Raw genomic sequence first — 23,582 nt, 5'->3', positions numbered from 1 at the left:
GTAAATATTGTATAACAAAGACCATGGCTATTTTTATATAGAAAACCTACCTACAAGGTAGATTGCTAGTATCTGAAAACAATAGATACTTGACCCTTGAAAAGGTCATCCTATAAAACAAAAGGATCAGTAACCCTAAGCCTGTAATATGTGAAATACCATTTCCTTGAGGGGTTCTCTTCAGAGATCTTTTGCAAAAGAGATCCCAAACTTACCAGTTGGTTTGGTTTGGCGCCAGACCTATAGAGTGGGTGGCCACCGAGTAGCCGAAGTGGGAGTGCGGATGTCCGTACTTGACGATCGGCAGTCGCTGTTCCAGGTTGAAGCCAACCACCAGGTTAATAGTTAGTAACAGGACTAACTTAATCCTGCTCAAGAACCACAGTAATTCCATTTTTTATTTTATTTTATATTTTAATTATTTAATTAAATTTTTTTAAATTATGAAATGCACGTGCTCCACTGAGCACGGCAATGGGCAAGGTGGTTGGGTGGTTTTTCTCTTTTTTTTTTGTTGTTGGGTGGTGTTTTAAAACAACAACAAAAACACTTAACGCGGCCTTTTCTGGCTCAACAGGTAGTTTGCTTTTCGTATTTTCTCTCAGGTAACAAAAAAATATTCCTGTATTGTATTTTGTTTTTCTCTTTATACGAGACACGCACTCACAGAAACAAAAATAAATATATATATATTTTTTTTAATTTAAAAAAAAAAATCAGTCAATCGTTAAATTACGTAAAGCCTTTACGAAAGCAAAAAAAAAAAATAACATTTGATAAGATTCGTATTTAATCAATCGGAAATTCGGTTTTCGCGGCACGACGAGCGGCACGAACCACTTCGTACGGAATTATTTGATACTCTGAATCTGAATCCGAAAGATACAATTTCCGCCCAGGGCTGCCGCATCGAACTCAAACATGGTTCGAGTATGGAATGTTGGTTCGACGAGCGCCAGTGTTGAGCAATTTCCAACAGAAATTCTATTTTTTTACGTTTTCCAACAAAAAACAGAAATTCGCGCGCGTTTTTTCTTTGAAAGTTGAAAAAAAAGTAGTAGTAGTAGTTTAGTACTAGTTTATTTAACACCCATGGCTTGTTCTTATAAAACATACCACTACACCACTAGTTATTGACTAAATCTCCTAGTTTATCTTTACTCCATAGTCGTTTATTTGTACTATAATCCACCATATACACCAATACTTACTTGATAACTCCTTTGAAAAAGGCACTACAAAAATTTAGAAAAGTATCCAAAAGGTTCTATTATTTTGGTTTTAAAAACTAATATTAAATGTATGAAAAAAAAAAAAAACAATTATTTTTAAAACTGAGAATTTAGAACTGAGGTCTGTTCGGTATGAAATCAGAAACAATAATGAGAAAATATACAGCTTGGATGTGACAGTTGATTTTTAAGAATGCAAGGCCTATGTGATTATAGAAAATTATGAGCAAGGATACGGGGAAAAAATAGCCTACTATTCTAATAATATTATATTCTAAAAAAGTATATTTTTAAAGAAAAACAAGAGAATAATTTCACTATTTCCAGAATAAATCAAGTATTACTAGATATGGATATAAAATAGCTAGATATAACTAGCTATATAACTAGATATATTAAAATTAAAATTTATTAGATTCAGAGATTTTTTTTGAATTGTTTAATTATTTTATTATATTATTTTATTACATTTTTTGAAAGATCTTAAGAAAGTTTATTTTTTCAAATTACAAAAGTAGTGTTGGTTATTAGCGCCCTATCGATAACTATCGCCCTTTCTGGTGCCTCCCGACTATCGTTTTAAGACCACCTCCAGCCGTAAGGCGCGTGCGCAAATGAGGAGAAAAATTCCATGAATTCCAGATGAATTCCAGCGTTTGCATTGCAATACACCTGTGTAAGCTTCAAACAATAATCCCTGCTAAAAGCCAATAAGTTGACTCGATTATTGGCCAAGTGTCTAATTGTTTCGTGGAGTGTGCACCGAAAAACAAACCTCCCGAGTTCAAACCAGAAAGTGGAAAGGCTTACCTAGGGTCATAATTATTTGAAATTGTGTGTCAGTAGGAGAAATCGATTTTATTTTCGGGAAGCTGTAAACAACCCCTGTGCTTCAACAACCAACATCCAGCACCAAAAATGGCTTATGTGAGTTCATAATTTCACTTTCCATACATTTTATGCTTTTGATATTAATTATTAGAGTGTTTTTCTTGCAGAGATTAAAGGCCACAAAGTGTCCCACGGACGAGCTTTCCCTCACCAATCGTGCTATTGTGAATGTTGGCGACTTTCCCGACGATGTCAAGTAGGTGCTCCAGTGGACATAACACTCTCACATCCTTGTTATCCTTCCTTGCTGGGTTGTGTCTCTTCCAGGTATGCAGACATCTCGCCCGCCCCGGGCCAGCACTTCATCTTCGCCCTGGAGAAGACGGTGGAGGTGCCCAGCGGCTATGTCGGCTTCTCCCTGGTCCAGCGCAAGTGGGCCATGGTCTCCATCAACCAGGAGCTGGAGGTGCGTCCCTACCGCTTCGATGCCAACTCCGATGTCATCACCTGTGTCTCCTTCGAAACTGATTTCCTTCAAAAGAAAACGTAAGTTTGGTGAAAAGTTTTTTTTATTTGAGGGGGAATGCAATTAAATTGAGGAACAAATGCTACTAGAGATTGGGATTGAGATTAGGATTATGTAGTTAGTTTATATTTAGAATAGGGTTCCGTTTGTCTGTCTGTCTACTAGAACTTGAACTGTCTGTTTTAATGCTATCGACTTGAAACTTTTGCATACACCATTCTTTCCTTTGCACGCATCTCGAAAAAATAAACAAAAAATCTGAAAAATATTTTGTGTCAGGATTTTGATGCAGAATGGTGGAGAATCGATCTAGAAATCGTTTAAAACACTCCGCTTGAGAATCGGATGCGAATTGGTGAAGATATAGCCATCGCAGTGGGCCCTATAGGGAAAAACCCCATTTTCAGGGCATCCATCAGGAAAAATGGGAAAAAAATATGAAAAATATTTTGTGTCAGGATTTAAAACACTCCGCTTGAGAATCGGATAAGAATTGGGAAAGATATAGCCATCGCAGTGGGCCCTATAGGGAAAAACCCCATTTTCAGGGGATCCATCAGGAAAAATGGGAAAAAAATCTGAAAAATATTTTGTGTCAGGATTCTGATGCAGAATGGTGGAGAATCGATTTGGAAATCGTTTAAAACACTCCGCTTGAGAATAGGATGCGAATTGGTGAAGATATAGCCATCGCAGTGGGCCCTATAGGGAAAAACCCCATTTTCAGGGGATCCATCAGGAAAAATGGGAAAAAAATCTGAAAAATATTTTGTGTCAGGATTCTGATGCAGAATGGTGGAGAATCGATCTGGAAATCGTTTAAAACACTCCGCTTGAGAATAGGATGCGAATTGGTGAAGATATAGCCATCGCAGTGGGCCCTATAGGGAAAAACCCCATTTTCAGCGGATCCATCAGGAAAAATGGGAAAAAAATCTGAAAAATATTTTGTGTCAGGATTCTGATGCAGAATGGTGGAGAATCGATCTAGAAATCGTTTAAAACACTCCGCTTGAGAATCGGATGCGAATTGGTGAAGATATAGCCATCGCAGTGGGCCCTATAGGGAAAAACCCCATTTTCAGGGGATCCATCAGGAAAAATGGGAAAAAAATCTGAAAAATTTTGTGTCAGGATTTTGATGCAGAATGGCGGAGAATCGATCTAGAAATCGTTTAAAGCACTCCGCTTGAGAATCGGATAAGAATTGGGCAAGATATAGCCATCGCAGTGGGCCCTATAGGGAAAAACCCCATTTTCGGCGGATCCATCAGGAAAAATGGGAAAAAAATCTGAAAAATATTTTGTGTCAGGATTCTGATGCAGAATGGTGGAGAATCGATCTAGAAATCGTTTAAAACACTCCGCTTGAGAATAGGATGCGAATTGGTGAAGATATAGCTGTCTTTTCTAAGCACTGCTTTGAAGCTTTTGAAAACCGATTTCAGGTTGATGCCATTTACACCGACTTCTCCAAAGCCTTCGACAAAGTGTGTCATGCTGCCCTTCTGGCCAAATTATATAAATTAGGTATTCATTCCTGCCTATTAAGTTGGTTCGAGTCTTATCTGGCTGACCGACCTTGCCACGTTACTGTTGGAGACGCTATCTCAAGCCCATTTGTCACCTCCTCTGGTCTTCCACAAGGCAGCTCTCTTGGACCTCTTCTATTTATAATTTTCATTAATGACATCTCGTCATGCTTTCGTCATTCGCACTTTTTAATGTATGCGGATGACCTTAAAATCTATAAAGAGATTAGCTGCATTAGTGACAGTTACTTGTTACAGGAGGATATATCCAGAGTTTACTCATGGTGCTCCCGCAATCTTCTTCCATTAAACTTATCTAAGTGTTTGTTTACCCGTTACAGTAGGCGGTCTCTTGAAATCTGTACGGGTTATTCCATCAACAATTATAATTTGGCAGCTAAAGAAGAGGTGTTAGACCTTGGTGTCTTATTCGACAGCAAATTTAAATTTTCGGGTCACTTAGACTACATTTTACCTAAAGCGTATGCTATGCTGGGCTTTGTTAAGAGGCACGTGAACCAGTTTAAAAGTCCATACTCGAGCCTCAGCGTCTATGCTGCATTCATTCGGTCGAGGCTGGAATATGCCTCAATCATTTGGAACCCGGAGTGTAAAGTTCGTTCCAATAGAATTGAGCGACTCCAGAAAAAATTTTTAAAATTTGCACTTCTGCCTCTAAGGTTTCAGGATCCTGTTCCTTCATACCAGAGCCGTTGCCTTCTTCTGAACGTTTGCACGTTGGAGGATCGGCGTAAACTGGCAGCGTTAACCTTTTTAAATAATTTAATCGTTAATAACATTGATTGTCCTTTTTTGTTGGGACTCGTTAATTTTAATGTTCCTCAAAGGGATCTTCGTACCTTTGCCCCCTTTCGAGTCAAATGTCATAGGGCCAATTATTTCTTAAATGAGCCGATAGAGCGGGCTCTTTCTTATTTTAATTCTTTGCCGCCTAGCCTCCGAACTGAGTGGGGCTCAGATAAGGGTGTGTTAAAACACAAGTTATTAAGGCATTTATTAAGTTTTTGTTAATTTTGTAGTTTTATTTATTAGGTGTAAGTTGTTATGTTATGTAGCCATGTAAGGATTTGTCCATTGGCGAAATAAATAAATAAATAAATAAATAAATAGATATAGCCATCGCAGTGGGCCCTATAGGGAAAAACCCCATTTTCAGCGGATCCACCAGGAAAAATGGAAAAAAAATCTGAAAAATATTTTGTGTCAGGATTTTGATGCAGAATGGCGGAGAATCGATCTAGAAATCGTTTAAAACACTCCGCTTGAGAATCGGATAAGAATTGGTGAAGATATAGCCATCGCAGTGGGCCCTATAGGGAAAAACCCCATTTTCAGGGGATCCACCAGGAAAAATGGAAAAAAAATCTGAAAAATATTTTGTGTCAGGATTTTGATGCAGAATGGCGGAGAATCGATCTAGAAATCGTTTAAAACACTCCGCTTGAGAATCGGATAAGAATTGGTGAAGATATAGCCATCGCAGTGGGCCCTATAGGGAAAAACCCCATTTTCAGCGGATCCATCAGGAAAAATGGGAAAAAAATCTGAAAAATATTTTGTGTCAGGATTCTGATGCAGAATGGTGGAGAATCGATCTGGAAATCGTTTAAAACACTCCGCTTGAGAATAGGATGCGAATTGGTGAAGATATAGCCATCGCAGTGGGCCCTATAGGGAAAAACCCCATTTTCAGCGGATCCATCAGGAAAAATGGGAAAAAAATCTGAAAAATATTTTGTGTCAGGATTCTGATGCAGAATGGTGGAGAATCGATCTAGAAATCGTTTAAAACACTCCGCTTGAGAATCGGATAAGAATTGGGCAAGATATAGCCATCGCAGTGGGCCCTATAGGGAAAAACCCCATTTTCAGGGGATCCACCAGGAAAAATGGAAAAAAAATCTGAAAAATATTTTGTGTCAGGATTTTGATGCAGAATGGCGGAGAATCGATCTAGAAATCGTTTAAAACACTCCGCTTGAGAATCGGATGGGAATTGGTGAAAATATAGCCATCGCAGTGGGCCCTATAGGGAAAAAGCGCTTGAGAATCGGATGGGAATTGGAGAGTTAGTTCCGTACCATTTTCTTGAAAGAATAGGAATGAATCTTCGTTTGTTTCCTTTTAGTTTAAATAATCTTGAAGAAAAGGCAGAACCTTTATATATATAGTATAACTTTTAATTGGATTCCTCCTCCTATTAGTGTTTTAATAGAATAAAAATAAGTCTCTAATGTATAACCCCCCTCTTCACTGCAGCGTCTCCCAGGAACCGTACGACTCCGACCAAATGGCCAAGGAGTTCATCATGCAGTTCGCCGGCATGGCCCTCACCGTGGGCCAGTCGCTGGTGTTCAACTTCAAGGACAAGAAGCTCCTGGGCTTGGCCGTAAAGTCCTTGGAGGCCATCGACCCGAAGAGCCTGGGCGAGGGCAAGGAGCCGGCGATGCGGAATGTGCGCTTCGGGCGCATCCTGGGCAACACGGTGGTGCAGTTCGAGAAGGCGGAGAACAGCTCCCTGAACCTGCAGGGCAAGAGCAAGGGCAAGGTGGTGCGCCAGTCGATCATCAATCCGGACTGGGACTTTGGAAAGATGGGAATCGGCGGCCTGGACAAGGAGTTCAACTCGATCTTCCGGCGGGCCTTCGCCTCGCGAGTCTTCCCCCCGGAACTGGTGGAGCAGCTGGGCTGCAAGCACGTCAAGGGCATCCTCCTGTACGGCCCGCCCGGCACCGGCAAGACCCTGATGGCCCGCCAGATCGGCACCATGCTGAATGCCCGCGAGCCGAAGATCGTCAACGGGCCGCAGATCCTGGACAAGTACGTGGGCGAGTCGGAGGCCAATGTGCGCCGGCTGTTCGCCGAGGCCGAGGAGGAGGAGAAGCGGCTGGGCCCCAACAGCGGCCTGCACATCATCATCTTCGACGAGATCGACGCCATCTGCAAGCAGCGTGGCTCCGTGGCCGGCAACAGTGGCGTCCACGACACGGTGGTCAACCAGCTGCTGACCAAGATCGATGGCGTCGACCAGCTGAACAACATCCTGGTGATCGGGATGACCAATCGACGGGACATGATCGACGAGGCTCTGCTGCGACCCGGCCGCCTCGAGGTCCAGATGGAGATCAGCCTGCCGAACGAGCAGGGCCGCGTCCAGATCCTCAACATCCACACCAAGCGGATGCGGGACTTCAACAAGATCAACGAGGACGTCGACTGCAAGGAGATCGCCGCCCTCACCAAGAACTTCAGCGGCGCCGAGCTGGAGGGTCTGGTGCGTGCCGCCCAGTCCAGTGCCATGAATCGACTGATCAAGGCCGACGCCAAGGTCACCGTCGATCCCGAGGCCATGGAGAAGCTGAAGGTGAACCGCGACGACTTCCTGCACTCCCTGGAGAACGACATCAAGCCGGCCTTCGGCACAGCCCAGGAGATCCTCGACAATATGCTCGCCCGCGGCGTCATCAACTGGGGCACTCCCGTCAGCAATCTTCTGGAGGACGGCATGCTCTACGTGCAGCAGGCCAAGGCTCCCGAGTCCAGTGGCCTGGTCTCTGTCCTGGTGGCCGGGGCCCCCAACTCGGGCAAGACCGCTCTGGCCGCCCAGCTGGCCAAGATGTCGGACTTCCCGTTCGTCAAGGTCTGCTCGCCGGAGGACATGGTCGGCTTCACCGAGTCGGCCAAGTGCCTGCACATCCGGAAGATCTTCGACGACGCCTACCGCTCCACGCTCAGCTGCATTGTGGTGGACAACGTGGAGCGGCTGTTGGACTACGGCTCCATTGGACCGCGCTACTCCAATATGACGCTCCAGGCCCTGCTGGTGCTGCTCAAGAAACAGCCGCCCAAGGGCCGGAAGCTCCTCATCCTGTGCACCTCCAGTCGTCGGTGAGTCATGGTCATGGTCATAACAGTCTTCTTCTACTAATTCTCCTTTTTGTGTCGCGCAGGGAGGTCCTGGAGGAGATGGAGATGCTGACGGCCTTCACTTCGGTGCTGCATGTGCCGAATCTATCGCATCCGGAACACATCCTGGCCGTGCTCGAGCACACGGATATCTTTAGCAAGGGCGAGGTGCAAGCCATCGGCAAGAAAATGGCCGGAAAGAGGTTCTAGTTGGAATATCCATCCCGAAAGTAGTCCTTAATCTTGTGTTTCTCTTGCAGGGTCTTCATTGGCATCAAGAAGCTACTGGGCCTCATCGACATGGCCCGGCAGACCGAGCCCTCCCAGCGGGCCATCAAGTTTCTGTCCAAAATGGAGGAGGAGGGCGGCCTCGACATGGTGGCCCGCCAGTAGGCGCCACCCTGCGACCCAGCCACCTCCCAATACAATGCAATCTCAATTATTAGCTTCTAAGTGCAGGAGTTGGAGGCAGAGGCACGACAAACACCGCAACCACAATATATATAAAATGCAAGCCGATGCAGAATCCGATCTAAACACTATATATGGTACATATATGTACGACCCAGGCTTTGCGTTGTTCGGATTATATAGACATATATATATATATATGTAATGGAAGAGGAGCTATTTACGTAATTCCCGTGTTTCTGAGTTCCCGTACACAGAGCACAATCAGATCGGAGAGATATATGTGAGATATAGTATGTGAGACCCGGGACCTGAAGATTTCACAAAGAAGAAGAAAGCGCTGGAGAGCGAGAGAGCTGTTACAGAAGATAGTCTCAATAACCAATATTAGCATGATATCCTTATCGTTGACTTTAATTTTAGGATCCAGGATATCTCCTTCAGGATCCAGGATATCGCTTGGCAGACACCGAAAGCCACAAGAAAACACCAAAAAAAAAAGAAAATACGAGAAAAAAAAACCAAAGTTGTTGTTTATCAGTGATTACGAACGAAACTACCTAATTAATTAATTAACAAAGAACATAAAAAGAAATTTATTAAATCAAATATTGTTAACCGCCAATGTTATATATACATATACGTATATCTTTAAATAAAGCAAACGATCTCGAATTCCATCTTAGGTGGCTCTACATAGGCCCTGAATATATTATATATATATATTAATATAAATAAAGCAATTAACTAATTCAACCAACTAACTAAAGACGCTCACTAAAGCTATAATAATTGTTTTTATGTTTTTATTTTGAATTATAATACCTTTTCCTAAAAGTAAGCTTTATAAATATGGCAAAAAATGTGTTCTCTAAATGTTTACAAAAATATAAAAACCCCAATTGGCAATTAAAAACATAATATTAAAAACGGTTTTTAAAAAAAAGGTATAAAATTGTTAATAAACTGCATTAAAAAGTAATTATTAACAATTTTTTTAGCTTTAGCTAAACCTAATTTTGTAAAATTTACTTGTTGGATTATTAGAGAAAAATAAACCATTGGCTATTAAACTAATCGGAGAGTGAAGTTTTTATTTTTAAAAATTATTTAAGCTTTTAAACGATATTCAAGTTTATTTTTAGCTTAAAAGCTTCTTAAACTTTTAACTTTACCTTTTAGGTTTTATATTTTTCTAGATTCTTTAATTCTTTATAAATTATTATACATTTTTTGCTTAATTATTCTTTTTAAAGTTTCAAATAAGTATTTAAATAATATCGCTAACCCCCACCTCCAATAAGATCGATAAGTATCGTCATATCGGTTAAAGCCGATTGGAAGTTGGTATTTTTTTTTGCCAGCAGTTGCCGATATTTCCAATTCATAAAATAGTTTACAAAAGTCCATTGAAATAATTTATTTCTTAAAAAATAAACATAATAATTTAAAATATTAACTTAAAACCCTCAAAACTTTAAAATATTTACGTAAGAAACCTTCCAATTAGATCGATAACTTATCGGTTTTGGTATGTTTTTTCAGACTTGTGGTATTTTTGTAGTGCGACGGTCATACTAGCGGCCAGCTGATCGGCAATGCACCCACACCGACACACACACACTGACGCACACGAAACGCACGTGCTGACGGCTTTGTTCGTTTTTTATTGGATTCGCCGCTGCCAGCTCCAACCAGTTCACCTTCTTTGGTCACTCCGGCCTGCACCGCACCAGCTCCAGCTCCGCTCCGCCCCAGCTACTGCATAGTTTCGCTCGTTTCGCGATGGGTAAGAACAAGCGCAACAACAAAAACAAGAAGCAGCCGGCTGCTGGAGCTGCCGGTGGGGGTGATGCTGCCGCTGCGAAGAGCGACTCTAACGGAACTGTTCCAAGCAACTCCAATGGGAACCGGGCGATACCTGAACTCAGTTACCGGCCCAGGAGACAGCTAAACGAGCTGGTGCTGAAGCTGCTGGCACTTGTGGAGGTGCAGCCGGAAAATCCCAAGGAGGAGTGGAATCAGTACGTCCAGATTCAGGACCTGCTGCAGAGGATCATCGAACTGGAGGAGCCCATCAGGCTGGCATCCGAGACGGGCTCTTCTGCCGGCGACCGGCTGGCCAAGGTGGAGCGCTTCAAGGAGTGGGCCGAGAGCAGAGGCGTTGTCAACACGGCCGTGGAGATAGCCACCATCCCCGGCTACGAGCTGGGCCTGAAGGCCACCCGCGACATCCAGGCCGAGGAGAAGGTGCTCAGTGTGCCGCATCACACGATCTTCTCGATGGAATCCCTGCCCGAATCGGAACGCAATCTCATCGACAACTTCTCGGCCCTGGGCAACCTCAAGCTGGTCTACGCCCTCATTATCGAGAGGGCGCGCGGCGACCAGAGCCCCTGGAAGCCCTACCTCGATGTCCTGCCCGCCCAATACAACACCGTCCTGTACTACACCCCCGACCAGATGCAGAGGCTGCAGCGCACCTCGGTCTGTTCGGAGGCTGTGCGTCAGTGCCGGCTGATAGCACGCCAGTACGCCAATATGTACACGTGTGCCCATGTCCCGGCGAAGGCCACTGGCACGGAGGTGGCCAACAAGGGCGCCTACTTCACTGCCCATGGAGTCTGCTACGAGGTATACCGGTGAGTTGAGGGCCAGGTGGTGGTTTCTTGATGCTTTTTTTTGTTAATATTTTGGATATTCTTTGTTAAAGTTTAGTTTTTCTTGCTTTTCTTAACTATTTTTTGTTTAATTTTGATATTTTACTATTTATTTATTGAGTTTTTAAATATTTAAAGTATTATTTTAAATTAGAAAATTCTTAAAAAGTGGAATTTAAGAGCTTAACTCCAGAAGAGTCTTTTTTTAAAAGCCATTTTTTAGTAAAATTTATGCCTAGAGTTGTTTTTAATCAAAACTTTCTTTTAAAAAGTCTTTAAAAATTAGTTAAAAATTAATATTTTTGTTTCAAAAAAGTCTAGAATTTCTAAAATGAGCAATAATTTTAAAAAATATAAATTTTTAGTTGAAGAATATTCAAGATTTTAGCAAAAACTTTTCATTATATTTTTACAAATAGTTTACTATTATTATTTAAGTATATTTTTGTTTAAAAAGAGCCCCCTATTTATGCTCTTCCCCCTTCAAAAGCCCTTGAATTTATTATTTTTCTCAAAAAATCACTCCGATTGCGAAATTCCTTTGATTGAAATGCGATTAGTTTGTTTTGTAAACACCAGAAAACCAGAACTGCCCATTTTGGTTTAAAATTACGATACCTTCGGCGCCGATATTCTCTCCCTTTAGTTGGAAATTGTTTTGCTGGCTGGCTGGCTTGGCTGGCTTTGGTGATCCCCGAGGCACTGCACCATCTGGCCCCGCGCTGACCTTCCACGTCTGGCATTGCGATTGCAGGGATCTATTTACAGACTGGCTTCCACTTTCCACACTTTCATGGGCCAATGTAGATGGTTTCCCTTTCCATTTCGGTTGAAACCACATCTCTTCTTTGCCATTTGATGCTATTTTTAAACGACAGCACTTTTGATCCAAATTCCCATTGCAGAACACCCGAATAGGGGGGTGACTCATCAGGAAAATGCCTCAAATCTTTGCCACAATTTCTTCTACAATTTATTTATCTCAAAAAAATCAAAAATTTTTAACTTATGTACATACATATGTTGAGCGTGCTTAACTATATATATTATATATATTAGTTTATATATATATATATACTGTCGCCAGATGTTCTACTGCCTAGTGAGGGGGGGGAGGAAGGTGGGTGGGTGGGTGGCTAGTGGGTAGTGGGTTTCGGGTTCAAAAATCAAAACAAACTATAAGTGCCTCTCGGTTCTATCTTAAATAAATATTTTTTTTCAAAAGTGCATTTCTTTCAACTATCTGTTTATGTGCCACGCCCTTTTTTTTTTTTAGTTTAATTCGCCTTGATCTAATTTTTGGTATTTTTTTTAGTCAGTGCCAGAAAAGAAATTTTATTAAATTTTTAGAATAGTCTTCCCTTCTTCTTCATTATTTTTATTGTCCTCATAAATGGTTTTCCTTTCGAACTCTTTCGAATTTTGAGAATATATCGTATAATTTCTTAATATTTTTGGGCTTTTCTTATTTTTTTAGTTTCTTTTTTTGGGATATAAAGTGTAAAAAACACAACACAGTACATTTTGGCTAAGTTTTTCTTTTCGATAGTTTTTATTTTTTATTTGTTATTTTTTATTTTAGTTCTTGTGCTTAGAAACCCATTTCAATGACGTGTCCTTTTCTATGGTTTAGTTGAAAGAGTCGCTTATAGTCGCTTCTTTGTGGTTTATCCTCGTACTTTCGATCTAGAATCTGTGTAGTTTGGAGAGACGATAGTTTGTCGAGCTTGGGGACTAGCAACAGCACGGGGCATAAACGTAGGGAACGTCTTTCTTTGGAAACTGTGGGGAGATTCTTTCAAGGGAGTTTCTTTTCTTTTAAAGATTAGCATCTATGATTAAATATTTATTTAAATATTATTCAAAGGAAAATATTCATAAAATTAAATGGTTCTTTAAAAACATGTATTAATGAAAATAATTTCATACAAAAATATACTACGTTTTATTTGAAAAATATTTGAAAAGTTTAAAAACTTTAGAAATTTTTTTGGAAATCAAAAACGTTAAGCAAAAACGTCCTTCTTGAAAATATTTCCTAACTATAAACCTTTATTATTTAAAAGTTAATGTTTATTATTTAAAAGAAATACTTGTTTAATAATATTTTAGTTAGGAAATATTTTTTTAAATCAAATAATATTGTTTCTTAACTTTTTTTGTTTAAAAATATCCCAAATAATTGCCATATTTATTGAATAGAGTTTCAAAAAGTCAATTTTCTAATTGAAATATTCAGAAATGAAGGTCTAATAGATCTAAAAGATAAATGATTTATAATTCCTATTGAAACTAAAGAGTTTTCAAAGCTAAATAATTTTCTAAAAATTGTAACCTTTAAAGACTCTTAAAGAAATAAAAGTTTTCAAATAGGTTTTCCAATCTTATATTTTTCCAATTCTTGTTTTTAAAAATTTAAAAAGACTCTTTTTAGAAAGCCCCCATGTTTATGCCCTTTGCTGTCTTGTATTTACTGCCTTTTATTTTCAATTTTGTTTTTATTTTCCTTTTATCTTTTAATAATATTCCTTAGTTTTGTTTTTTGTTAGTTATACTTTCTCTCACAGAATGTTCCTTCTCCACAAAAAAAAATATCGCGCCTTAAACTAATTAAACGACTAACTCTTGATCCTCGAGTGTGTGTGTGTGTGTGTGTGTGTGTGTGTGGAGGTGTGTCTGTGTGGGAGTGTACATAGTTGTATATAAAACTTGGCCTAAACAACGGTCTATGTGTTCCGTTACCAGGATCACCACTAAGGTCTAGGGTCTAGCACTAGTCTCTGCTCCTAATTGTCGAAGGACTTGCGCAGCGTGTCGAATAGATACTCCTGGACCTCTGGGGAGTTGGGGTCCATGGTGTTGAGCTTCTGATGGGCACTGCGCAGGGATATGGCCAGGCCCCGCCCACTCATGGCCGACTCGTGGCCGGGGGCGTTGGTGGCAGGCGTTGTGGGCGTCGTAACGGATCCGCCGCCACTGGTGGTCAGTGAGGTGGCCGTGCTCAGGGTGGCGGAGCCGTCCCGGGAGAAGAGCAGCGAGCTCTGGCGCTGCAGCTGGTGGACGGGCGTGCAGCATGCCACCGATGTGGAGATGCTAGTGATGCCAGGGCCTCCGTTCTCCGAGCGCTTCTTGCCGGTCCCAGTGCCCACACCCACTCCCATTCCCATGCCCATGCCCAGCTCCTCCATGTGGTGGCGCATCGATGCGGAACTGGAGGCGGCGCCGGATGCGGTGGCCGAGGGATGCCGGGGCTGCATTTGGGGCAACTTGCTCTTCATGGCGTTGTAGGTGCGCAGGTAGCTACTCTTCCGGCGCCGCTGCTGCTTCCACCGGCAGACCACGAAGACCACCAGGAAGGTGGCCAGGGCCGTCACCACGATCGCCGTGCTGGCCACCAGGGCCGATCGGATGCCCGACGGCATGCTGGAGTACAGGCTGCCCAGGTGCTGCTGGGAGACGGCGGAGGTGGCGGCCGCCGCTGCCGGGCTGCGATGGAAGCCCGGGCCGGACAGCTCCAGGTCCAGGAGGTCGTGTGCCCGGGCCACCTCGTTCTCGATCTCCTCAATCACATCGTTGTTGAACGGCAGCCGGGCGTTGTCCATCGTCGAGTTCCCCGAGGATCCGTAGGGACTCACGCCCAAGTCGATGTCGATGCTGGTCGGTTCTCCTCCTGCCAGATCCGATTCCGGATTCGAGGACTGCTCCTGGGAGCTGCTGCCGCCATCCAACAGAAGGCGTGGCGGCGGCAGGAAGTAGGGATTCCTGTCCTCCGTGGCCGTCGCCGTGGCCAGGGATGCCAGGGCCAGGGTCTTCCAGGACGGGAAGAATCCCAGCGACTTCTCGCCCCTCTGGTTGATGGTTATGGTTCCGCCGGGCGAGGAGGACGAGGAGACGGCTGTCTGCGCATATGTGGGTCCTGCAAGGATACGTTTTAGAGAGGGAGGGATATTTCAATTAATATTTTTAATACAAATTTCCCTTAAATTTCCCTCTATTTTTCTGAATCGATAAATATATAGCCTTCGATATCCGAAAAGGAATATATTAATAATCTCCCTTGACTAGCCTAAAAATATTTTCAAGTTCAGTTCTTTTATCTATTTCCCCACTATTTTTCAAATTTATTGAAGTTTCTTTTGAATTTCCCCCTATTTTTCTTTCAATCTGTAATAGGAAAGGTTACTCTTCAGAAATGTTTCTTATTTCCTTAGAATTCTTTACTTTGACTTGTTTAAAAATGAAAACACCCACTTAACTAGTCTACAAAATATTTTAAAATTATATTTTTAGTACAAAAGTTTTGAATTTCCCTGTATTTTTTTTTAATTGGTAGTTTCTTCAGAAACTGTGTCTTTAAATCATTTACTTGGCTGGAAAATAATCTAACACACAGTTCTATTCTCAAAAGATACTGTAAATAAATATTTTTTTTATGAAAATTTTCCTTGAATTTCCCCCTATTTTTTTAAATTTACAAAATAGATGCAATTCTTAATAATCGTTGCTTTGAAATCATTACTTGAAGTTATAATGATTAAATCCCCCTTAAATGATTAAATATTTTAACATATTGTTAAGAATTAATATTTTTAATCGAAATTGTCTTTAAATTTCCCCCTATTTTATTTTTAATTAACAAAAAGACAAAAAGTTCTTTAGAAATTCTGTCTAAAAATCGTTTCCTCAAGTCGGGTATTATTTAACCAACTAATCTACAGAAAAGGTGCTTTATTTTCCACTGAAATTGTCCTTAAATTTCCCCTATTTTTTCTTAATTGACAAAAAGAATAGTTATTAAGAAATTCTGTTTTAAAATCGTTTTTTCAAGACGTTTATTAGAAAAGGTGTTTTATTATCAACTGAAATTTCCCTTAAATTTCCCCCTATTATTTTTTAATTAGAAAAATTGTTTGGAAACTCTTTATAATTTAACCTACTGAACTACAGAAAAGGTGTTTTATTTTCAACTGAAATTTCCCTTGAATTTCCCTTGAATTTTTTCTCGATTTATAAAAAAAAAAAAACGAAAACTTCCTTTAAAGTTGTTCTTAAAAAAGAAGAATAATTTTAATGAAAAATGTTTAAATCTTAAATCTTAAACCAAAAATAAGAATAACTATCCCCGGCTGTTAGTCCTTAGTCCTCTGTCCGTTGTCCTGTCCCCTGTTCGTTGCCCCCGCCCCTCCTGCGGCTCTGTCGCTGCCTCTGCTGGCGCAACCGCAGGGCGGTAATACCTCGACTGCCTGGTGGCGGTGCTCCGCGGCCGGAGACGCCGGCTCCTCCGCCGAAGCCCGGCTTCACCTCGTCGTTGGGCTCGATGTCGATGATGGAGGTGAAGTAGCTGGAGCCCTGCGAGTCCGTCTTGATCTCGTCCGGCTTGACGCTCTTCAGGTCCATCAGGTTGAAGTGCGGAAAGTTCTCGAACGCCGTCACGATGTCCATGTTGTCCTGCAGGATCACCTTCTGGCCGGGATAGAGCCGCGAGTGCTCATCGCCGCTCACGATCGTGGAGAGGTGGAGCTGGCTGGAGCCGCGCTTCCGGTGCTCGATCAGCTCCTCCAAGGTCATGTTGCGCTGCTCCAGGACCTTGAACAGCCTGTTGCCCGATCTCCGGTCCTCGATCAGCTCCAGCAGATCCGTCCGGTCGTCCACATCGTCTACTAGATTCGTCTGGGCAGGGGGGAGCTTCTTTTTCTGGTCGCTGGTGATGGTGGTGGTGATGGTGGCGGCGGGTGGCTCAAAGGAGGGCGAGGGCAAAGCTTCCGGGGACTCCTCGGGCTTCCTGACTCGCGTATGATGCGTGTTGCTCTCCACTTCGTCGAAGAAGTTCTCCAGGTCGTCGTCGTTGTAGATAAGCTCCTCGCTGCTCCGGGACGGTGGTGGTGGCGCTGCTGACGTGGACGGTGGAGGTGCCTCTGAGGTGCTACTGGCACTGCCATCCACCACATCCTCGCCACTCTCGACTATGAAGTTGTCCTTGAGCCTCTTGGTGGTTTCCTTAATGCTGGAGTTTCTCAGGCGGTACCGAGGATTCCCGCCCGGATACGGCTCGGGGGAGGATGGTAGCTCCTCTGGCGGGGCTTCGGTTTGGTGGTGGCCTTCTCCGGACTCTGCTTCGCTGGAGTCCGTTGGCTGCTCCTCGACCTCCTCGTGGTTCTCGTGGCTCTCCAAGTCGCTGGGCTCCTCCTCGGACTTGTCCGGCACCTCCTCGCTCTGTTCCTGACCATAGACCGCCGGAGTGCTGGTGGTGCTAGTGGTGCTGGTCTCGACCTCCTGCTGCTGGGTGGTCATGGGCGGTGGCGGAGTGGTGCTCGTGGTAGTCGAGCTACCCACTGTCTTGAACAGTCCCGGTGGCTTCAGAGTGGAGCGCAGATGCTGCCGCTTCTTGTACAGGGGTATCCGGGTGGTGGTGCTGCTGCTGGTGGTGCTGGGCGATGGTGGCGCCGTGGTGGTGCTGGCTGGACGGCGGCTGGAGCTGCTGGCCTCCCTGGAGGAGCTGCCGAAAAGCTTCAGGCGCTGCAGAGCCGGCGGATACTTGGCCTTGTTCTTGTCCCGCTCCTCCTCGTGGCCATTGGTGCTAGTGGTGGCATATCCGGCCGGCAATCGCCGGACAATCTGCTTGTTCTGCTGCCCCACAGTCTTGTGGAGGGGCTCCTCGGCCCCGTAGGTGGTGGCCTGGGCCGGCGCCACCGCTGTGGTCTGCAGGGCCAGCAGGGCATTCTGCTTCCCCTTCAGCAGGTCGTCCAGCGACAGATTCTTCTGCTGGAGGATCTCGCTCAGGCTCAGGCCTCCCGAATTCTTGAGGATGTTCTTCAAGTCCACCGCCGTCTTGGAGGTGGGGGCTGCTGCTCCCTCCTGGCCGGCCAGGGAGTCCTTCTTGGCCTGCCCGTAGGGCCGGCGATAGGCCTTGCTGGGACTACTGCCCTGCGAGTTGGCGTCCTGCTTCTCCGGGTTCTCCCTGATGGTCAGGGTGCCGGGCTGTGGCTTTCGCCGCCTCAAGGCCTCGGCATCGTCCTCCACATGACCGCGCCAGTAGGCAGGGTCTCCGTTCTCCTCTTCGGTGGCTCCCATGGTGGCCAGGGGCAGTTGGGGGCGACGCTTCCGTTTCCGAGTGGCGCCCAGCTGTGGATTGCGACGTCTAGTGTTGGTGCCACTCCCGCTCCCGCTTCCACTTCCGCTTCCACTCCCATCGCCGGAGGAGCCCTTGCCATCGTCCACAATCAGAGAAACGCCAGTCTGCAGGAGCTGCAAGTAGGAAAAAGTTAAGAGTTTAAATATTTATCTTAAATATTATTTCTTAAATCAAGTTCAGTGTGTGGGATGTGTTTTCTTCGCAAATAAGCAAGTGGCTGAGGTAATGGATGGGCTACTACAGGTGCCCTGATTGATGGCCCCCCATCCTTGTTCTTAGTTTCCGCCCCAAAACCCCCCTCCCAAAAAAATAAAGAAAACATCACCCGGTTATGGACATTCCATTATGGACAAGTCTGTTGTTTATTGAAGGAGCCTGTCGTTGGCTTTTACGACGTCTGTGGATGAGGATTCTGAAATTGATTTCAGGGACAATATACTTTATAATCAGGGACTGGATGCTAATTCCCATCATCGGTGGGTGGTTTAGAGGGAGGAGGTCGGAAGGATGAGGTCGGAGGCCTGCAGGCCGCTTTTGTGCTCGCTCGGTTAATTAATTTTCGATTTACTTTGTCCGGAAGCCAAAATATCTGCAGTCGAGATAAAGACAGACACCGGCCTGCAATATTAATTAGAAACATCTCTATAATGCATATATGTCAGGGGCATGAGTTATGAGACCCACTCCTCCTCCACTTAATCAGACTAATGCAGATTGCCGATTTATGGATTCAATCCAGATGGCCTTCTGTTAAAGAAATAATTAGACCAGAAGCCAGGCCAAACTTTTTACAAAACAAACATACTGTGCTCCAAATAATGGATGCCCAGGGAGGTATTCGGAATACGGAATTCCAAACTGCATACCCGGAAGCATTGCACGCATTTCTCTCACGTCATTTGCTGTGACATCTTTTTCTTTTCGGGTTTCTGTTTCCTGTTTTCCGTTTTGTGGATTGCTTTTTCAATTTCTGGTCTGGAAAGGAAGACACAGGACGACTTTGGCAGAGGAGTATGCATGCATAATGAAGACCAACTGGGGGGGGGGGGGGGATGAGGCAAAATAAGGAGACATGAGCCTGGCAAATCGGATTGCAGCGTAAGAGTCTCAACTTGTCCAGGAGAACAAATACTCCAATCTCCTAGCTTCAAGCTTCAAGCTCCAACCTTCCAGCATGTCCTGTGCATCCCTTTTAGCTTTTCTTTATTGGGTTTTTTCAGGCATTTTGGCATTCAGGCTTGATTAAATGACCATTCTTGTGCAGAAAGCAAGTTGGCATTTTCGATTTTGTTTTTATTTTGCATTTGTGAGTTGTGAGTCCAAAGTCCACTCAAAGACTGGTTCTCTGCTTCTCAGCAATGCTATTTCTGAGACGCAATGACAGGATAAAAATCAAAAGCCAACAAAAAGGGTCCTTGCGCCAGAACGCCGCCAGTCACTTGACTGGAGAGCCGAAAAAACTCCCAGAGTCAAGGCTTATTACATCCATGTGGCTTGCCTCCCTCCTCCCACCTGTGACAGGTGCTGGTCCTTGGTAGCCTTCTCTATGGCTGTCATCCACAGACGACGGCGCTGTCATTGGCCTTCAAAAAAGCCCTTTTTTGGGCCACCTAGCCTAACCCACTCGCTTTAAGTCGATAAAAGTCAGACAGAGCGATACTTGTCATCGATAGGTGTCGAGAAAAGCTATAGCTGCCTCGGGTGGCACTTTCCACGTCAAACTCAAGTCGAATAGGTATTCAAAGGCTTTTTCAACACTTCAGGTACATTTTATTGCAATAGAAACTCTTAGAATAACTTAAAATTCTACAAATCGATAATTATCGATATTTAGATACTTCTATAGATACTTCTTGATACACTTTTAACGTTAAATTCAAGTCAAATAGGTATTCAAAGGCTCTTTCAACACTTCAGGTACATTTTATTTCAATAGCAACACTTAAAATAGCTTAAAATTCGAAAAATCGGTAATTATCGATATCACTGCCGTCGATAGTTACTCCAAGCTAGGTACAGCTGCCTCGGTTACTGGTTTTCTGATGAATTTCAAAGGAAATCTGCTTCCTGAAACTTTCATCCGATTAACTAAAACAGGCTAAGAAAAGAAAAGAAAAAAAAAAAGGATGAGAATGTTGATTAAAGCCGATTTACCAACACTGGCAAGCAGTGCCTTCTGATAACTTATTACTTTTAATAAAAGCCCCCCCTACCCCCACCACTGGCTGCTCCTTCAGCTTCTCTGAAGAGACATCATAACAGCCAATACAAAGGCTTCGAGAAAAAGTTGAAAACTTCTTGGCAGAGCACCTTCTTCCGCCTCCACTCTTGAGTTTTCCTCAGTTTTTATTTCTTTTTTGGATTTTTTGGTGATTCCAGTAACCAGAAATAAATACGAAAAAAGGAAAACTTACTGCTGGTCCGGGATTCTCCGGCGGTCTTGTTCCTGGTGATTTCTAACAAAGTGAGTGGCCTTCCCACCGCCCCCTTCCTAACCACTTCAAACAAGTGGCTGCTTTTCATAATTAAATTGAAAAATTTATGCACAATTAAATGAAAACTTTCCTTTGTGGCTAGGGCACCAGCCACCGCCTCAAAAGCCCCAAAAAAGCCGGCCGAAAATGGCCTCCACAGCCCCAAATAGGACGTAGTTGCTGAAAACACCCACTTTTATTTCCCTGCTTATTATTCGATGGATAACAGATTTGGTAGTATTTTTGGTTAGATAATTCCTTTATTAGTATGCTTTAGTAGGATTGTGTTCTTATATGGTACTGCTTATAGTATACATGGTACTTCTTATGATACGTTTTTTATTTTCTAGCTTAAATTAGTTTCGTAATAGGTTTTTCTTAGTTGTAAGATTTTTAGAATTTTTTTCTGGTAAGCGAAAAAAAATTGTAAGGGGCCCGGACGCTATTTTTTTTATTTTTTAATTTTGTTGATTTCGGGAAAATACGGTCATACTTTTTTGTTATGTAGACCTGGTCACACTAATTTTTTACCCACAAAAATACGACCACACTAAAATACGGTCATACTTTTTTGTTATGTAGACCTGGTCACACTAATTTGTCACCCACAAAAATACGACCACACTAAAATACGGTCATACTTTTTTGTTATGAAGACCTGGTCACACTAGTGTGTCACCCACAAAAATACGACCACACTAAAATACGGTCATACTTTTTTGTTATGAAGACCTGGTCACACTAATTTGTCACCCACAAAAATACGACCACACTAAAATACGGTCACACCTTTTTGTTATGTAGACCTGGTCACACTAATTTGTCACCCACAAAAATACGACCACACTAAAATACGGTCATACTTTTTTGTTATGAAGACCTGGTCACACTAATTTGTCACCCACAAAAATACGACCACACTAAAATACGGTCATACTTTTTTGTTATGAAGACCTGGTCACACTAATTTGTCACCCACAAAAATACGACCACACTAAAATACGGTCACACCTTTTTGTTATGTAGACCTGGTCACACTAATTTGTTACCCACAAAAATACGGCCACACTAAAATACGGTCACACCTTTTTGTTATGTAGACCTGGTCACACTAATTTGTCACCCCCAAAAATACGGCCACACTAAAATACGGTCATACTTTTTTGTTATGTAGACCTGGTCACACTAATTTGTTACCCGCAAAAATACGACCACACTAAAATACGGTCATACTTTTTTTTTATGTAGACCTGGTCACACTAATTTGTCACCCACAAAAATACGGCCACACTAAAATACGGTCATACTTTTTTGTTATGTAGACCTGGTCACACTAATTTGTTACCCACAAAAATACGGCCACACTAAAATACGGGCATACTTTTTTGTTATGAAGACCTGGTCACACTAATTTTTAACCTATAAAAATACGGTCACACTAGGCCCGTAGGCTGTAGCGCGTATGAAGGACCCCGTTGGGTGGAGGTCCACAATCGGTTCAAGTAGCCCTTACGGCTGAGTTTGGGTGGTGTAAGCCGTATAGTGCGTATCGTACGGCGAATAGCTTCTATTGATTAGCATTATTGCTTATATATGCGCCTCGCAACCCTTAAATATTAACCTTCTACTATTATTTACCTTTTTGTCGATAGATGGGCCGTGTCGACGGTGATGACCCGCCAGAACCTGGTTCCCCGCAAGTTCCACGTGAAAGATGAATCCGGGCAAGAGAATGTGCTGGAGGAGGAACCCGTCTCGGCCCTGATTCCGTTCTGGGACATGGCCAATCACGGGTCCGGCAAGATCACCACCTTCTTCGACCACTCCGCCGGAGAGGTGTCCTGCAACGCCCAGCAGGCCTATTCCGCCGGAGAGCAGTTCTTCATTTACTACGGAGATCGGTCCAATGCCGAGTTTTTGGTGAACAACGGGTGAGTGACCCCAATCATGACTTAATTCAATCGATTTCTATGGGACATCCTTTCAGGTTCGTCGATCCCGACAACCACAACGACTATGTGAACATCCGCCTGGGACTGAGTCCCACGGACCCGCTGGTCGAGAAGCGGGCCAGCATCCTGTCTGCCTTGGGCATCAAACGTAGGGTGGAGCTACGGGTTCTGCCGGCTCCCGTGTACATTCACGGCGACCTGCTGGCCTTTGTCCGGGTCTTCAACATGAGCGCCGAGCAGCTGGAGCACTGGACCAGCAACCTGGAGAGGGCGAGGGATCTGCAGTACATCGACTGCGCCCTGGAGACGGACCACGAACGCAGCACCTGGCAGTATCTGTACGAGCGCTTGAAGCTGCTGCTGGCATCCTTCGAGGCCTCCGCGAAAGCCACGAACAGTGAGCCAGAGAGCAAGGACTCTGATCGGGAGATCGACCAGATCATTCAGCAGTACCGTCGCCAGGAGAGGAGCATCCTTGCCGGAGCCTTGCAGTATGTTCAGGAGCATTGCAAGGTGTAATGGGAAGGGGAAGAACCACATCACTGAGCCTCACACACAACCACAACCACACACCCACACCCACACACAATTCGAGTGGCCATCGAAAGAAAAATCAACATACTTTAGCCTTAGCAGTTAACTGTTTTTAAACTTAATTTATATGAATTTTTTTTTAAAACCAAATGAAACCAAAATATTATTAACGACCACATTGAAGAGGTAGCTGGACCGTGTACCTCACAACTATTCATCGTCATCACCGAATATCGGAATACTCCTCGCGATTTTATGCTCGTCTACGTCAAATATTTCAAGTGTAAAGCGTCTAATTGTTTTGTGTTTGTTTATTTAATCTTAATTTAATCGATTTTATTGTATTGGAATTATATATGAAGTGAAAAGCA

At 43.5% G+C, this 23,582-nt stretch overlaps 5 protein-coding genes across 8 annotated transcripts in view; 2 read left to right on the top strand and 3 right to left on the bottom strand.

Annotated features, from left to right (window-relative positions):
- The window catches only part of mew (multiple edematous wings), a 48,297-nt gene extending 47,431 nt beyond the window's left edge, over window positions 1–866 (bottom strand). The window contains exon 1 of one of the 2 annotated variants that reach the window (XM_017235094.3): window positions 216–866. In XM_017235094.3, coding sequence (XP_017090583.2) covers window positions 216–394 — 179 coding nt within the window. In that variant the 5' untranslated portion in view covers window positions 395–866. The remainder of the gene's footprint in view (window positions 1–215) is intronic. The other variant, XM_017235095.3, reaches the window with a different exon arrangement.
- Window positions 1–16,013, bottom strand: part of LOC108121154 (kinesin-like protein KIF23) — a 20,769-nt gene extending 4,756 nt beyond the window's left edge. Inside the window, exons 1-2 of one of the 2 annotated variants that reach the window (XM_070279370.1) lie at window positions 16,003–16,013; window positions 1,212–1,313 (exon numbers count right to left, since the gene is read on the bottom strand). The gene's annotated coding sequence lies outside the window, so the exon portion shown is untranslated. Of the gene's footprint in view, window positions 1–1,211; window positions 1,382–16,002 lie in introns of those variants that run through there. The other variant, XM_017235096.3, reaches the window with a different exon arrangement.
- Window positions 1,845–9,536, top strand: comt (comatose). Its single transcript, XM_017235170.3, has 6 exons — window positions 1,845–2,159; window positions 2,231–2,319; window positions 2,391–2,609; window positions 6,402–8,030; window positions 8,093–8,251; window positions 8,309–9,536. Exons 1-6 carry the CDS (start codon window positions 2,151–2,153, stop codon window positions 8,439–8,441), a joined length of 2,238 nt encoding a protein of 745 aa, XP_017090659.2. The 5' UTR covers window positions 1,845–2,150; the 3' UTR covers window positions 8,442–9,536.
- Window positions 10,049–23,582, top strand: Setd3 (SET domain containing 3). The gene is made up of 3 exons (XM_017235158.2): window positions 10,049–11,101; window positions 22,378–22,656; window positions 22,713–23,582. The coding sequence occupies exons 1-3, from the start codon at window positions 10,245–10,247 to the stop codon at window positions 23,194–23,196; spliced, it is 1,620 nt and encodes a 539-aa protein (XP_017090647.2). The 5' UTR covers window positions 10,049–10,244; the 3' UTR covers window positions 23,197–23,582.
- Window positions 13,563–23,582, bottom strand: part of LOC108121191 (uncharacterized) — a 76,114-nt gene continuing 66,094 nt past the window's right edge. For both annotated transcript variants that reach the window (XM_017235157.3, XM_070279361.1), the window contains exons 3-4: window positions 16,354–18,364; window positions 13,563–15,035 (exon numbers count right to left, since the gene is read on the bottom strand). In XM_017235157.3, the coding sequence (XP_017090646.2) occupies window positions 13,906–15,035; window positions 16,354–18,364 (3,141 nt within the window). In that variant the 3' untranslated portion in view covers window positions 13,563–13,905. The remainder of the gene's footprint in view (window positions 15,036–16,353; window positions 18,365–23,582) is intronic.

Source organism: Drosophila bipectinata, chromosome XL (genome assembly GCF_030179905.1).
Source record: "Drosophila bipectinata strain 14024-0381.07 chromosome XL, DbipHiC1v2, whole genome shotgun sequence".
Classification (NCBI taxonomy): domain Eukaryota; kingdom Metazoa; phylum Arthropoda; class Insecta; order Diptera; family Drosophilidae; genus Drosophila; species Drosophila bipectinata.
This window is presented reverse-complemented; position numbering and strand designations above follow the sequence as displayed.